General features: G+C 36.9%; 1 protein-coding gene across 3 annotated transcripts in view; it reads right to left on the reverse strand.

Moving 5' to 3' along the window:
• Positions 1 to 1,331: 1,331 nt before the first annotated feature.
• The window catches only part of LOC136862802 (ankyrin repeat domain-containing protein 13C), a 448,136-nt gene continuing 433,915 nt past the window's right edge, over positions 1,332 to 15,552 (reverse strand). Inside the window, exon 11 of one of the 3 annotated variants that reach the window (XM_067139061.2) lies at positions 1,332 to 4,062. In XM_067139061.2, the coding sequence (XP_066995162.1) occupies positions 4,047 to 4,062 (16 nt within the window). In that variant the 3' untranslated portion in view covers positions 1,332 to 4,046. The remainder of the gene's footprint in view (positions 4,063 to 15,552) is intronic. The other 2 variants (XM_067139060.2, XM_067139059.2) reach the window with 2 other exon arrangements.

Raw genomic sequence — 15,552 nt, forward strand, 5'->3', positions numbered from 1 at the left:
ATTACAATTGAGTGGCTGCATCTGAACATAATTTGTCCCACCCCTGTTGTGATTATCAATAAAACAGTTAAAGTTGTTTGCCAATGTTAAAATTAATGCTACTTCTTTCAGAGGAAAAAAAAAAGTGTTAATTTTATCCCACAAAAATGTATTTTTTCAATCAGTGAGAAAGTCTCTTTTCTCCCATTTAAGGAAATGATGGTTAGCCCATTTTTGCATGCATCCATTCATTTGCTCTGTCGATAGAACTGAGATTCAACATGTTATGTATATGTTTAATATTATCTTTGTGTTGTTTTATAAATTTGTTCACATGGTGTAAGTCAGTCACTCCCGTTCTATCCACGAATGACAAAACCTATTACCAAAGAGCAGACAAGAGAAACAGAAAATAGCTTCCTTATGTCACAACAGCACATCTCGATTGTTTTCATACATTGTCATGAAATTTTCTATTATAAACACAGTTTTTAATTGCCTTTTGTGTTCTGATTTATAAGCAAATCAGGTGTTGGTCTCCCTAAATGTTTCACCTCTATTTTTTTCTTCTATACTTATCCTAGAGAATGCATTAGTCAATAACCTATCAACTGAATTCATTATGGAGTCTACAAAAGAAATGCACATGAACAAACTCATAAGACACTTCATATACACACAGGTAACGAGCGAAGGTGCTCTACTGGCGAGAATAGCACACCACAAGCCAGTTCTAAGTGGTGATAAGATGAGAGTCATTCTGCCCAAGGCTTTTTTTTTTAGCTTCGACAAGAGATGCTGCTGCCAGCTGTAGCGCACGCTATACTAATTCGCAACCTAATGCGATATGAAAATTTGCAGCTCACAGTTACCTTTACTGCATCATGGGCTAACCTGATTAAAAAAAGGAAAGAATGTGCTAATACAAAATATTTTACAGAATATTATTCATTCACAATGATATTATTTACCAATTATGTTAATCAATAAAATTATGAGTGTGCTATAGCACAGTAGCACATTAGGGCAGCCCACCCCTGATATTACTTCAGAAACAAGTAGAACACTTGCTTTTCCAGCTGTAGTGATAATACAGACAAATAAAATGATCAAGTATTTCCTCTTAGATAAAGTGTCATCTATGATATAGCAAAACAAACAAACGTTGAGGGTAGACATATATTGCTTGCTGGCAGCTGACAAAGTATTTCAGTATTAACAATTGCTAAGTATCAATTTCCCACAGCATTCCTTCTGGACAAATAAATTAAATTATTAACAATTTGCATTTGAGTTCAAATTTATCGTATTTCTCAAGAATATGCTTTAGAGTTTGAATGATTAAACTTTAAGGTGACCTCATTAGCAACTAGATATGGAAAAGATACATTGAGACATGCTTAAATGAGAAATGCTAGTAGTTTTCTTCTACAACAATGATGAGCAATTGAAAAATCAATTATGTAAGAGTTGAGATCAGTATGTCAGTCAATGTACACAAATGTAAAATAAATAATACTGGTGATGATGTTATTGTTTCTGTGCTCCATGAACGATTTCTATGGTTATCAGAGATGCGGAGGTACCAATATTTTGTCCTGCAAGAGTTCTTTAATGTGTCGGTAAATCTACTGATCATCAGCATCATTTCTCCTTACCCATCTCTTGCCGGGTACGTTTTTTTATTGCACTTCTCCATCTTCTTCTTTCCTTCCACTATTCCTCTTCCACGATCTTGTCCCAGTCTAAATTTCGTCTTCTTATAAAGCTCTTCAATGATTCACTCCACCTTGTTCTAGGTCTTCCTCTTGCTCTCTTGCCCTCGCACTTTGCCTCCACCATCTGTCTTGGGATTCTATTCTCCTCCATCCTCTTTACATGTCCAAACCACCTTTTCAACTCTCTCGTTCAGCTTTCCTATCCCAACTTCCTTCCGAACATCTTCATTTCTCACTCTGTCTTTCCTTTTAGTAAATCTACTGATATGAGACTGAAGTATTTGAGCACCTTCAAATACCGTAAGACTGAGCTGGGATCGGCCTGCCAACTTCAGCTCAGAACCGCCTGAACTACTCAGCCCAATAACATAAAATAAATTATAGGAACTAGCACAGAGAATTAAAAATACAGATCAAATATTTAACTTTGAATGGATTAAGGGCAACTACTCAGGTCATAGCAACTGTAATAGGCTATTGACTGAAAAGCCTTGGGCTTTTAAAATCTTTCCACAATTGTGTCAGATCCCCATTCCTGTCATATTTATGGATGTGACTTGTTATTTTTTCAGAATATGGTTACTTCTAAGCTGTAATTTATTTTATTTTTTTACATTTGGGCTGCTGATAGTGGGGATCGAATCCACTATCTGCCAAATGCACGCTGACAGCTACATGACCCAAACCACGAAGCCACTTACTCAGTCTGTACAGCAGTATCTATGTTTCACCTAAAGCAAATTAGTGTGAAAAATCAGCAACACGATTGTGTACAATGATCAAATAAAATAACTAAAAGCTGAAAGAAAGGAACACCCTGGATATTTAATTTTACCTTACTAAACAGCAGTGACCAACCTATTACAATCTAATCAATACAAAACTATTTTGTGTGGCAAAGGATAATAGATAATATTAAGATTTACAAACAATTATATAAATATTTCTCTATTTGATGAAAGACAGCATTAATAATTTTTATGAATACATCTCCATGTTTCTTGTAGTTCCTCTATACAAGATAGATGAATTGTATGTACATAAATAAAACATGGCAAATGATTAATATGACTTCAGTACTTATGTACAGTACATTAGAGCTCCATAAAATTCAATGGCCATAGTAGAAAATTAATTTAATGGTTACATAGGACTTAGACATCTGATATCAAAAGTTTGTCACTGGGTAGTTTATATTTCTAAATCAGATGAACCTTCAAATGGGTTACACAAATCAATAAGCCAGATATTATCAGGAATGGCTGCAGGAGGAATTAACAAAATCTGAAATACTCCCAACAGATCTGAAGTAATATTCAACTTTCAAGTAGCTTTTCTTCACAGCAGCTCTAGTCCTATAGGAGAACATCGGTGTAATTGCAATTCACAGACTTTATCATGTGGATAGAACATGTATAATACACTGGGTTCTGAAGAAATGGAAAAAAATAAATTAAAATTGTGGGTGGAACAAGCACCCAAAGTTATATTACAAATTATAAACATTAAAAATGTTTTAAAACAAAACTGAATTCACAGCTTTTAATAAATATAATAGATTTATATTTCTTCTTTTAGATTATTTTAGCTGACAACACCAGCTATGAAAATTAAAGCTTCAGTCAGTACCTCTTATGTTTCAAAGCCATAAGCACTCCAACACAGGGACTTACATGAAATACAGGAGGAGACAGTACTAGTCTTGAAACTCCACAATAAATTAGTAAACAATGAGCCCTTTCAAACACAGCCAAGAAATGTCCATAAAAAAATATTTTTTCCCAAGGACTTACATTTTTATAGCATGACAATCAAAAGTACTATAAATAGATATCTAAACTATGGAGAAGTATTTTTTTCAAGGTATAAAACACAATGACTTGAGTAAATACTACCTAAGTTCAAAGTCAAAGGAAATTCCAGAGCCATCTGCTGAGAAACAGATGAACAAGTATTTGGAACTGCACCATTACCATACAAGGATGGAAACAGAACTTTACCCTTACAGCAATTATTGTGCACAAGACTATAGCACTTAATTTTTTGTCCAAAATGAAGAGAAGTGTCATAGTGCTCTTCTAAGTTTCCATTGCTGACATGTTGATGCAAAAGAGTGTTAACTTTCAAAGGAGCACTGGCATGCTTGGGAGGAATACTAGTCTGAAAATGGCTTTCTTTGGTGCCACTGGTTGGAAACTTCGATGGAGTACCTGCGCCAGATGCAGAGACTCTCGAGACCAGGGCAGATTTTGACAGTTTTGACCGACAATGAGTGGTACTGTTAATGTTGGTAAGTTTTATAAGTGGGTGACGATAACTGATCTCAATTAACATGACTTGATCAAAACGTCATAAGTCAGGGAATCTGAAAAAGAAAAATAAAGTTTTGTTATCAATAGTATTAAACAATTACAAATATTTGTTTTGGAAAATAAGTCCAATTTCCTATTTTCATACAAAATGAAGTTGACAGCACAGGAAATATTAGACAGGTTGAAAACTAATGAAAAATGGGCTGTAGGTGCAATCATAAAGAAATGGCTATCTGGCAAGAGACTAGACTAAAGACTGACTTATCATGAGGGGCAGCAGCATTTTAATTAGGTTTGAGGACAGCATTCTGTATGATAGACTAAATCAGCTTTGCGATATAACTTGACATCTCGGTTGTGTTAATACTACAGCTCAGCTAAAATTAACACAGAGGTGCCAACCTTTGAAGTGGATTATCAGTAATCAACCCCCCCCGAGAAAAATTCCGAGTCAAGTCCAAAGCATGCTCCTCCCTTCTCGATAATGACACCGCTTTTGCTCTTCCTCTAGCAATCTATTCGAAAGTATATCATATTACACAATAACATTTCCACACAACCTGTTAGTTCTGTGATGAAACATTCCTTGTAGCTTATTTCTCACACAGCAGCTGCTTTTCACTGTAGTTTTTCTAGAAGCATTCTTCCCACTGTGATGACATTTTCATCTTCTGAACCGTAAGCAATTCCAGTGCAGATGTGCTTAATGTATACCTCACTTCTTTCTCAATCTTTCTGTCAACTGGCAAGTACACTTAACACAACAAATACAACATTACTGAAGGATTTGTAGTGGAGAAGAGCAGCTTAGCGCGGCCGCCGTGGTTATCCCCGTGCGGTTCCTGTGTGCCGTAGGCGGACCCCGATGAAAACCTACCGCGGTGCTCTTCGAGTGTCGAGGTGGGCCAGCATGTTTACTTTGAACAAATTAGAATGCTTAAAGCAGGCCAGCTGCGCCTGAATACTGTGTGCATGTAATACTGGAATAGGACCCCGGTTCTATTCACAATGAATTTTACAGTGCTTAAGGGTAGCAAAAGGAAGTCACGATCGAATAAGTATCGTTGCCAATTCACAAGCATTGAGACGAGGACGATTTAGGAGAAAGGCTCGAAAGGACTGGACATTTTTCCTTCTTTTCTATTTTCTGTAGAAAATTATTTTTTCGTGATAATGTCAGCTTTTCAGTAATAATTTCCCCTTTGACCATAATTCCGTAATTGTGAGGTGAAATCCGTAATAATTATGGACAATCCTTAATAGTTAGCACCTCTGTTAACAGGACAGTTCAACATTATTTTGTGAAGATATTCTGATCTCTATGCATCACGTATGATGTACTGATAGCTTCCTCTCGTGTAAAATACTGTATATGAGTGAATAATCCCTGCACCTTAATTTTAGGATGGAAAAATTTGAAAAACTATTTTATTTGTGTAGCACTGTTCACAATTGGCTGGGAGATGCTGGGCCACTGTCTGCTCGATCTGCATCCGATGGCTGCTTAAACTGCCTGCTCATTACAACATTTTAACATGGCACTAAATGAAACACTCCATTTACAAATACCCACAGCAGGTGGCAGCACCAACTGGCTCCTGAACTGTCGGAATGAAATAGTGGGAAATAGGGTAGTACTGTATTTGTTTACAGTGAAAATGGTGTACTACTGCGTGCCTTTCTGCAAATCAAAGAAAGGGAAACCAGTATGCCATAGTATTTCATTCCATGAAACGGGCTTTTTCAGGAGATCCACTTGAAGCCATGTTTAGTTCTATAAGAATGGGAGGAGGGTGCAATGACATGACTGACTCCTGGGCTACTCAGAATTCCATAAAGAGAATTTTGAAATCCGGTATTTGAATGTCCACCGATGGTGCTAACGTTATCCACAAGCAAAATTCAACATTTTCTGCCTCAGTACCCTCTCCTGGACTTGACGAAACAGAACCAGTGATGCCCGCTGAGTATGTACTTGATTTACAGGATGTTCGTGAGCCCCCTGAGTCAATGTGTGTCACTTTGGAAACTACTTCCCATGCATAGTGTGTGGTTATTTAGTGCGTGCAGTAATCGAAGAAAAAACAATGCAACACGTGCTTGAGTAACGTTTCCACCTCAGTTAATGCATCCCCATTGATGAACTTAATTAGACAGTCGGATAGAGGAGGCCTGCGCTATCCCTAGCAACGATTTATTGGCCTAATTATGGGGCTACAGAAATTTGTTGAGGCAGTTCTACCGTACTGCAAGAAATCTGCAAGTCTGCTCCAGACTATAAAAAACTATGTTCTACCCCCTTTATGCCACTGTAAGATTTTAAAGTGTTTTTAGTAACAATAAACACCAGGAACTTCTGTCAGAAACTGTGGTGGCCAAATTTGTGAAACCCCTACTTAGTAATGTAGGGAAGTTTTACACAGACAAAGTTTCCAGGTTTTCTTCTTCGTCGAAATCTCTTTCTCGAAAAGTCCTGAAGCTATCACTCTCTAGAGCACCACTTTATGCGTACAATTCTTTAATTTTTCTGTTACTTTCATATTTTAAATTTTGCTTGTATGCTTATCTAGCTGTATTCACGGGATAACTGGGTACGTCTGGTGCTGCGATCTAGCGGCAGATTGTTTGTAAGTTGAGTTACATGTTTGAATATGAAATGAGCAGGCAGTATAAGCAGCCATTGGATGCAGATCGTGCAGGCATTGTGCTGGGCAATTCTTAACTCCTTTGCTATCGCTACAACTTTCAAGAGACAAACTTCACTCATGGCCATATAGTTAAACACTCTTTTCAGTCACATCTTCGCACAGTCAATTTTTATTTCTGGAAACACTGGGTGTTTTTTTTTTTTTTTTTTTTTTTTTTGCAAAATGCCCAGCGGTTACTGTCTATTTTATGTAAGTTTCTGCCCCCCCTCCCCCCCCCCCCCCACTTCAATCACGTACCACAACTCTTATCTACATCGTACTTTCTTCTCGCAGCACAAGGTGATTGGGGATTTAAATGAGACTATGGAGTGGGTATGTGGGAAACTGGGAGAAGATTTCTAGATCTTAATGGGTGGGTAGGAGATAGGTATCTGCGCTCAGATGGCCTTCATTTAAACCACAGTGGTACATATAAGTTAGGAAGTTTGTTTAGAAGGGATATAGGGAGGTACATTCAGGGAAACGGGGTGGTCTAGGTAGCGGTGATAAGGGTACAGGGATCTGGAAGTCAAGTAGGGATGACATAAAAATGTTCAACTGTAGAAGTACCGCCGGGTGACAGGCGGACGCATTGCCACCTACACCACGGGGTCGGACACCTTGCAGTACTAAAAAGTTTCCTGCCTCTCAGGTACGGATATGTACATGCAAGCATGAAAATAAAAGGTAACATGAATGGAATAACTTATTTTCTTTAAACAACACACTGAATTGTTTATTACTTCCTTATGTGATATTTTTCTGTGACCCCACTATCAATAAAACAGCTGTACTACTGTCACAGATATTGAACAACAAAGCTATATTAGTAAAACAACTCATACTGTAAGAAAAGACATGTTTTCTCTGACACGGCTATTGTAGTACTTCATCAAAGAAGGGTTTACTCGCCTCAGAAGGCATGACAGAACGAGGAACCTTCTTGAGATTGGCCTGGTTTGTTGATTTGATTGCTACTTGTCCTTCATCACAAGCCTTCATCAACTGATCAATAAAAGGACTATTTCTTGGCCTAGGCTGAGACAAATGGAACGTGATGGACTATGTTCCCAATGAAGGGATAAGCAAGCACTCTGCCAAGATGACTTGCAGAATACTGGGAGAGAACAGCACAGGAGCAAATGCCACCTTTGCACTTCTATTAATGTCCTTCCTTGTTGATTCATCACTTAGTGTTGTTTTCCTATAATGCTTAGGCCACCATGCATTCACATCAAAGATGTCAGTTCCTTCCATCATTTTTATTGTAACATCCTTTTTTGCATTAGCAATGATTGTACAATATTATTTTGGATTGTATATTCTGTGACAGCACTTAATTTGTTCCTCGACAACACCAAAACCCCTATCGCAAGGCAGGAAGAAATGACCTATAATAGGAAAGTGGTGAATTATTTCCTCGAATCATCTATCTTCGACCAAACCCATGCAGAAATGAATAAATGAATGATTGCTATTTTGCCCTGGACATGCATCCAAGTACAAGTAATGTTTCTTCGTGCCTGGTTTAATCTCGTTGGTGAGATAGTCCAATATGAATGTGGACACTTCATTGGCCCCTTTCTTACTTTGGAAATATTGTCTTGGAGGTTGTTGGTATAGTAAATACATGCACCCACAGCTGCCTTAGGTACCATATTTTCTGAACAGGTATATGATGGAGAGGTAAATTTTGCATATAGTCAAAGGCAACACAAACTGTATCATGAGATTCGCAGGATTCTGAGCACAATTTCATAGAAGAATAAAATTTGTAACTTCTGAACATGTGAATACTTAGCTGCTAATTTAACAATTTGTGTTAAGTGTGGAGACATCATCTTAATTTTAAGTTCTTTGCAGATACAGCACACACCTATCCCATGAGGAAAGAAGCATAGTAGGTTGTTACTATTATAAGAAATTAAGCAATTTTTGTGGATTAAACTTCGTGTATGTTGGAGTAAATTATCCAATGTCACTCAGCAGTTAGCTGTTCCTCTATGAAGTGTTATTTGGATGCTTTTTAGACTAATGTTATCAGTGTTTCATTGTTCCGCCTTGGGATTGTTAATGTATGTTGTCTGTATATAAATAGAAGAAAAAGAAATTTAGAATTATTAATAATAATAGTGTGTATCCCATGACTGTGGTTGAACTTACACTTTCAGTCTAGTGTTAGCTGGATCCACTTGTTCCTGTTGCATCTGAACGAGTAACCTTTCTACTTCTAGTGAAATACTGATGCCGTAGCGGATGGAGCATAGAGGGGGAAAGGGAGTGGGATGTGCTTTGTGCGCATGTGTTATTGCTAAGGAGGTGTTGGCCAAACTGGTGTGGGCAGGTCTAAGATTTTTTTTTTTTTTTTTTTTTTTGCTATGGGCTTTACGTCGCACCGACACAGATAGGTCTTATGGCGACGATGGGATAGGAAAGGCCTAGGAGTTGAAAGGAAGCGGCCGTGGCCTTAATTACGGTACAGCCCCAGCATTTGCCTGGTGTGAAAATGGGAAACCACGGAAAACCATTTTCAGGGCTGCCGACAGTGGGATTCGAACCTACTATCTCCCGGATGCAAGCTCACAGCCGCACGCCTCTACGCGCACGACCAACTCGCCCGGTAGGTCTAAGATTAGGCGTGGTAATTGGAATATTTGAGTGTTGTGGTTGAAAAATAATAGGGACCTTATTATGATTTACAGTATGGATCAGACCTGGGTCTTGACCTTAAGAATGACAATAGGCTGAAGATGCCCAAAAACAGGGCGAAACATGTACCTATGTAGTGTATAAAAATCACTTAGAATTTAATCACCACAAATGGTGAATTGTATTGAATAGGTGGCTACAATTAATTTTATTCTAATAGAATTTTACTTATTGTTATCTTCAATATGGAACAAACGTGAGATTGGTTAATGGGACGCCGTTCAATCAGTCTCTGTAGGTGGCTATCCTGTTCATTCTTGGTATCATAACTGCAAAAAGCACTAAATACCTGGAGCCTCTCTACTTCTTGCAATAAATTGAAGCAGTGACGATTGCATCTAAAACACACACTCATGTTATCTAAGTAAAATCTTTGTCAGACATTCATTAAGTAATCATAACTTTGGTTTCAATAACCGTTTGAATCCTTGTTATGCAAGTGAAATGGTTAAACAGATAATATTTAGGTAAAAACTATAGCTTCAATCATACCTGCAGGGAGGTGTACTACTTTTCTGAGGGACTGTCTTTCCTGCATAGCTTGTATATGTAGTACCCTTCACCCTTGATCGCTTTACTTCATTCCTGGGGTAATTTTCTTCTTTGAATTTACGTTCCTTTCCTGCCATAACTTCGTTATCCATGATGAAAATATGTTTATGAACACAGCAAGATAAAGACTAATATGCACAGCACAGCAACCACATAAGATATTATCGTCAACAACAATCGCTCAACATCTATGCAAACAAAAGAAAGAAGCGTGCCAATCTTGACAGCAGCGCTCTCTGGCGCTAACAGCATTCCATGTTGAAACGCACTAACTACAGGGCCAAGTTCTTTTCAATGCCGAATAACTAACCTGGCAGCTGTGGTAATGGCACAAGCGCTGCCAGGACATGGTTCCTTTCAACACCAAAATATGCATCTTGCTTCTTAGAACGCAAAATCACGGTAAAACTCATTTGTAAAAATGTGGACTTACTGAATTGTTTGTTGTTGAAAGGCACTACCATTTTTTTTATGTTTAAGGGATAGTTTAATCAGTGGTTCTCAAATTGCGGTATGTATAACCCTAGGGGGTAACCCTGAGACTTTTAGTGGGGTATGCGAGCAGCCTTGATGGAAAAAATTAAGAAAATTGAAATATGAAAATAAATAAAGTTAAATATGTATATATGGTGCCATGCTTCACTTCAAAGTTTCACCTGGAGTATGACACATCAGAAAACTGTGTCACGCCATGCAGGCACACCTCCCCCATTGACATTTTAATGGTTTACAATGTCTGAATTCCAGAATTAATATAGAAAATTATTCATCCTTATTTATTAATTTGATATCGAGGCTAAAATCTAGCATTTTGTGAAACTTTCTTACGAACAGGGTATCCTGTGTTACTTTATTATCATTGTATTATACTTGATACAGACACAAACTCTTAAATTTCTTGTGATGGGTTTACTTTAATTTCACAATCTTGTCTTATTTACAATGTGTATTTAAAAAGAATGGTTATAATAAATTATAATGCCTTAATAATTAACAAGGTACTAATTTTTTAGACCTATCCTTCAGAGTTTTTTTTCGTGGGGGTACATTGTACTGTTAGCCATAATTGAGGAATACGATATCATACCAGTTTGAGAACCTCTGGTCTAACGAGCTTCTTTAATGGGTTGGTTAGTTTTCTTGTAATTTTCTGTTATGTAATTTATGTTTACGTGAACACCTTTCGTGGAACTATATTTGTAGTTTTTATTATTATAATCATCATTTCTTAATTTTATTTTTTAGGGATAGTCTAACAAGCTTTGTTAATGGGTTAGTTAGTTTTCCTTTCATTTTCTGTTAGGCAATTTACGTTTCTGTGAGCGGCTTTCATGGAATTATATTCGTAGCATTTATTATTATTGTCATTTTCGAGGATTAAATTTATGTTAATGATTTGATTGATCAATTTATGAAATGAATTGAAGTATATCTTGTAAGACGACACTTTTATTGATAAATGAATATCCTACTAAAACGTCTGGAGCGGCCCAGAAGCTGCATCGATTCAGATAATTTACTACAGATAAGAACATCCTAACCCACATCCCAGACTTTTAAGTCAGAGTAACCTCCAGTGGGATTCATCAAGCACTAATGCAAAATAGAATGTTGTTCAGAAATTCAGTAATGCGAATAGGGGAGAATTTTTTAAATGTGTGTGTTCATTCAGGTTGGCTTGATTAGCCTTTTTTGCAATACCATTTTCAATACCTTCTTTAGAATTCAATGAGTTGCTTTTATTATCAATGTGGGGTTTTTTTTTCTTTATGTCGCATCGACACAGACAGATCTTATGGCGAATGGGAAGGAAGCGGCCGTGGCGTTAATTAAGGTACAGCCCCAGCATTTGCCTGGTGTGAAAATGGCAAACAACAGAAAACCATCTTCAGGGCTGCCGATAGTGGGATTCGAACCCACTATCTCCCAGATGCAAGCTCACAGCTGCACGCTCTAACCGCATGGCCAACTCGCCCGGTGTGTAAAATTTTTAGATCTATGTTATATCTGTGAAGTGGTGAGAGTTGTCATATGTGTTCGCCAAATGTCGAGTGTCTGTTACATCTACTAACAAAAGCAAAATATTGAGACGGTTCGACCTTGAGCTGACAGCAGGAATGCATGCTGCAAGGTGTATGTTGTCATATTTGTACTGACACACAAGAAAAACAGACGCAAGATATAAGCGGGGATTATTTTTCTCCCTCAACTCCATATAAAAAACAGGGTCCGTGATATACATGATGGCAAGATATAAGGAAGTAAATATGGAATTCACTGAGAATGATGGTATTTCAAGATACTTGAAGGGGTAAGTAACACTGATGTACCGTAAAGTGGGGTAACTTCGGCCATACAGGGTAACTTCAGCCATACAGGGTAACTTCGGCCACTGACGAATAGCAACACTTATTTTCTCCTGCCTCCTATACTGAAAAATATGAACCACTTGCAACAAATAAAATGCGCGTACAATAGAATGCTCTATCAACACTCGGCAGTCCAAATAACACTGGTGGGCTCATTATTGAGTCAATCGATTTTTTTCGCAGCCCCGACTATTGTCTTTTCTGGTAACAGCAGAAAACAAACTGTTCTCTAGCCCCAGCATTCGATTCTCCATTCCAGTGGTTTATGGGGTCAAAATGTAAGTTCGTCTGGTAACTGATCAACACAATTTGATGCATTTTACTCAAATAGGTTTTTCAGGAAATAGTTTTGTGATAAAAGTTGTCATCTTCCGGGGTAACTTCGGCCATGCCAAGAACGTACAGGAAAACATTACGCGGCCGCGGATATTGTAATTACAATCCTGTTTACTTCAAGAACACTTTAGAAGAGATTTAATAAAGGCACAATAATAATAAACGGAGAAGTTTATCCCGACAGGGAGGGGAAAGAGATTCCATTTTCAATGATAAATAGACGGATGTCAGTTGATATGGACGATACACATTTAAGAACTTGATTGACGGCCCAGATACTTTCTAATTTAGAAAACAGTGTATTATGAGGACAATCTACAAGATTGCTTCTTTTCCGACCTCCGTTTCTTTCCATACGATTGGGCTTGTATGATTTCCGTACCTTTTGTTTATTATCTTTTGTACCATTACAAATATTTATGCAATGCAACATGTAATTTTTAATATCATACAATGCTTGTACGCTTAGGCTAAATAAAACAGTTTCTTCTTTGGGGAAAAAGTGAATTTGATCACTATACATCTGTTTCACCATAAATCATTTTAATTTGTTTGTGATTGTTGATACTGGGTGTTTTTCAGGTTTTTAAAAAACATTCACGGTGGCCAAAGTAACACTACATCGAAAAAAACTTTGTTTCTTGAGTTATTTTTATGGCGGACAAAGTTACCCCAAAACATGGGGTAACTCCGGCCACTCTTTCGATAATCATTATTCATTACTGAATAACAATTAGAATTATGTTCATATTTAAAAATGAAGAACAAATGGCAGAATTTATATTACATTTTTCAGAAAATTACTCTGAATATTTCACATTTCATTTTTAAAAATATACGAAAAAGTGGCCAAAGTTACCCATTTTACGGTATTTGATAAGATAATCAGCTATATGGAGAACAACACAGAAAGAAAGGTCAGTTCTCTTATTGCAAATTAATGCTCTAGGTGGATATTATAGCGATACCTTGCATTTTCAATGAAATGTGAATTGCTTCTAATGTATAATTTTTCATTATTTAGAATATTTAGAATAGAATTTTACTGGTTGGAAACTTTGTGTAAGTTCTCCATTCACTATCCCTGAATTGCTTCATCAATTTTCGGAAAATAGATAACTTAATCATGGGTATGTAAATTGTAAGCATTAAAAGTTAAAAACTTCATTTTGTTCCATACTGAACTGGGATTACACCGTCAAAATTTGAATAAGGTTTCCACCTATTCAATACTAAATATATGTCATACAAGATATTAGTTTACAACATGTTATTTATTTATTAATTTATTTATTCAAAGTACCGGTTTCGACAAGTAAGAGTGTCACCTTCAGCGTAAAATTGCAAACTGGGCGAATATTACTATAAACAATATATGTACAATGTGATATAAAATACATATAGTGACAATTTCACAATTAAAAATGGAAAGCAGGTAAAATATATGGTGGTATGTTGTAACGCATTACAGGCGTTATAGCCTATTGTGGTTGTGAAACTGTTGATGTTACACATTCAATGTTGGGTTGATGATATGAGATTTTAAATCTTGATGTACACATTAAAATGTTGAAGTAAAATTGAAGTCCACTTCTCTGTTGATAGCGGTGGAGATAGATTAACAAAGTCTTCAGATAATTATTAGTTTATAGCCGCCACGTAATAGGTGGTGGGTTGAGTACGGTTCTAGTTAGACTATAATTGTCTTAGTTCAATGTGGATAGTGAAGCCTAAAAAGAAAAAGGAAAACTAATTAGATGAATAGATTACTTAAAATGGGGCAAGGCAAGTTCATGGTCGTATGTGACGAAATATGGACTCACCTTGTGCAGCGTGCTTGATGTTTGCTATGTGAAGAAGAGATGTGGACTGAGCGTGTGTAGGCATGGATACGTCAGGTATATTGGAAGGAGAGGGAGAAGGGGAAGGATAAGGGGCGGGAGGGCGGTGTTTAAGGCGGGTCAGGGGGACGGAGTGGTGGTAGTGTGCGGCGCGAGAGAGTATTGTGTAAAGCGTAAAAGATCGATCACTTCTTCGTGAATTTAATGCCTTTAAAGACTTTGATTAAAAAGTCGAACAAGATGTTAGGTTTTTCTGAAATTTCATTGAGGTTTAGGTTGGGGTTGAAAAATTGGTCCAGAAGAATATAACAGTTTTCTGTAATGTCGAGTAGGGGGCCTTTGTTTATATTCTTAAGAATCTCCCAAGACCTGATCTATAGTACTGAAACTATGTTTTGAGTCATGAATGTGTTGGCCTATCGCCGAGAACCTATTGTACTTCATGGCATTGACGTGCTCTAAATATCTCATTTTAAAACTTCTTCCAGTTTGCCTGATATACGAAGAAAAACAGTTATGCATTTAAAGCGATAGACGCCTGACTTTGCAAAGATGTCGGTTTTGTTCATCGACTTGGAATTATGCACTATTTCCATGTTTCTATTGTTATTTCTGTATGAAATTTTGGTATTGTGTTTCTTGAAAACATTTACTATACTGTATATGTTTTCATTAAAGGTGAAGGTGGAATATACGGCGAGGTTTGATGTATTTTGTTAATGTTGACTTTGGTTGATGTTTACATTTGTTGATGATTCGTTCTATGAATGAGGAGTTGTATCAGTTCTATTTGGCGATGAAACAAATAGTAGATTGAAATAATAACATTAAGTTATTTATTAGACCACCTAATCAATACAAAATCGTCTTGGATGATTTACATAAATTTGTTAGCTAATAGTGGGACATGTTTCGCCTTCTCTGAAGGCATCATCAGCCATAGTCTTAACCTTAAATTAAAAATAAGCGTCTAAATAACATGTAGTGATGAAATGAATTTTAAAATCTTGAAGAGATTTGAAGTAAAATAACATTAAAAATAACAATGA

Source organism: Anabrus simplex, chromosome 2 (assembly GCF_040414725.1).
Source record: "Anabrus simplex isolate iqAnaSimp1 chromosome 2, ASM4041472v1, whole genome shotgun sequence".
In the NCBI taxonomy this organism is placed as follows: domain Eukaryota; kingdom Metazoa; phylum Arthropoda; class Insecta; order Orthoptera; family Tettigoniidae; genus Anabrus; species Anabrus simplex.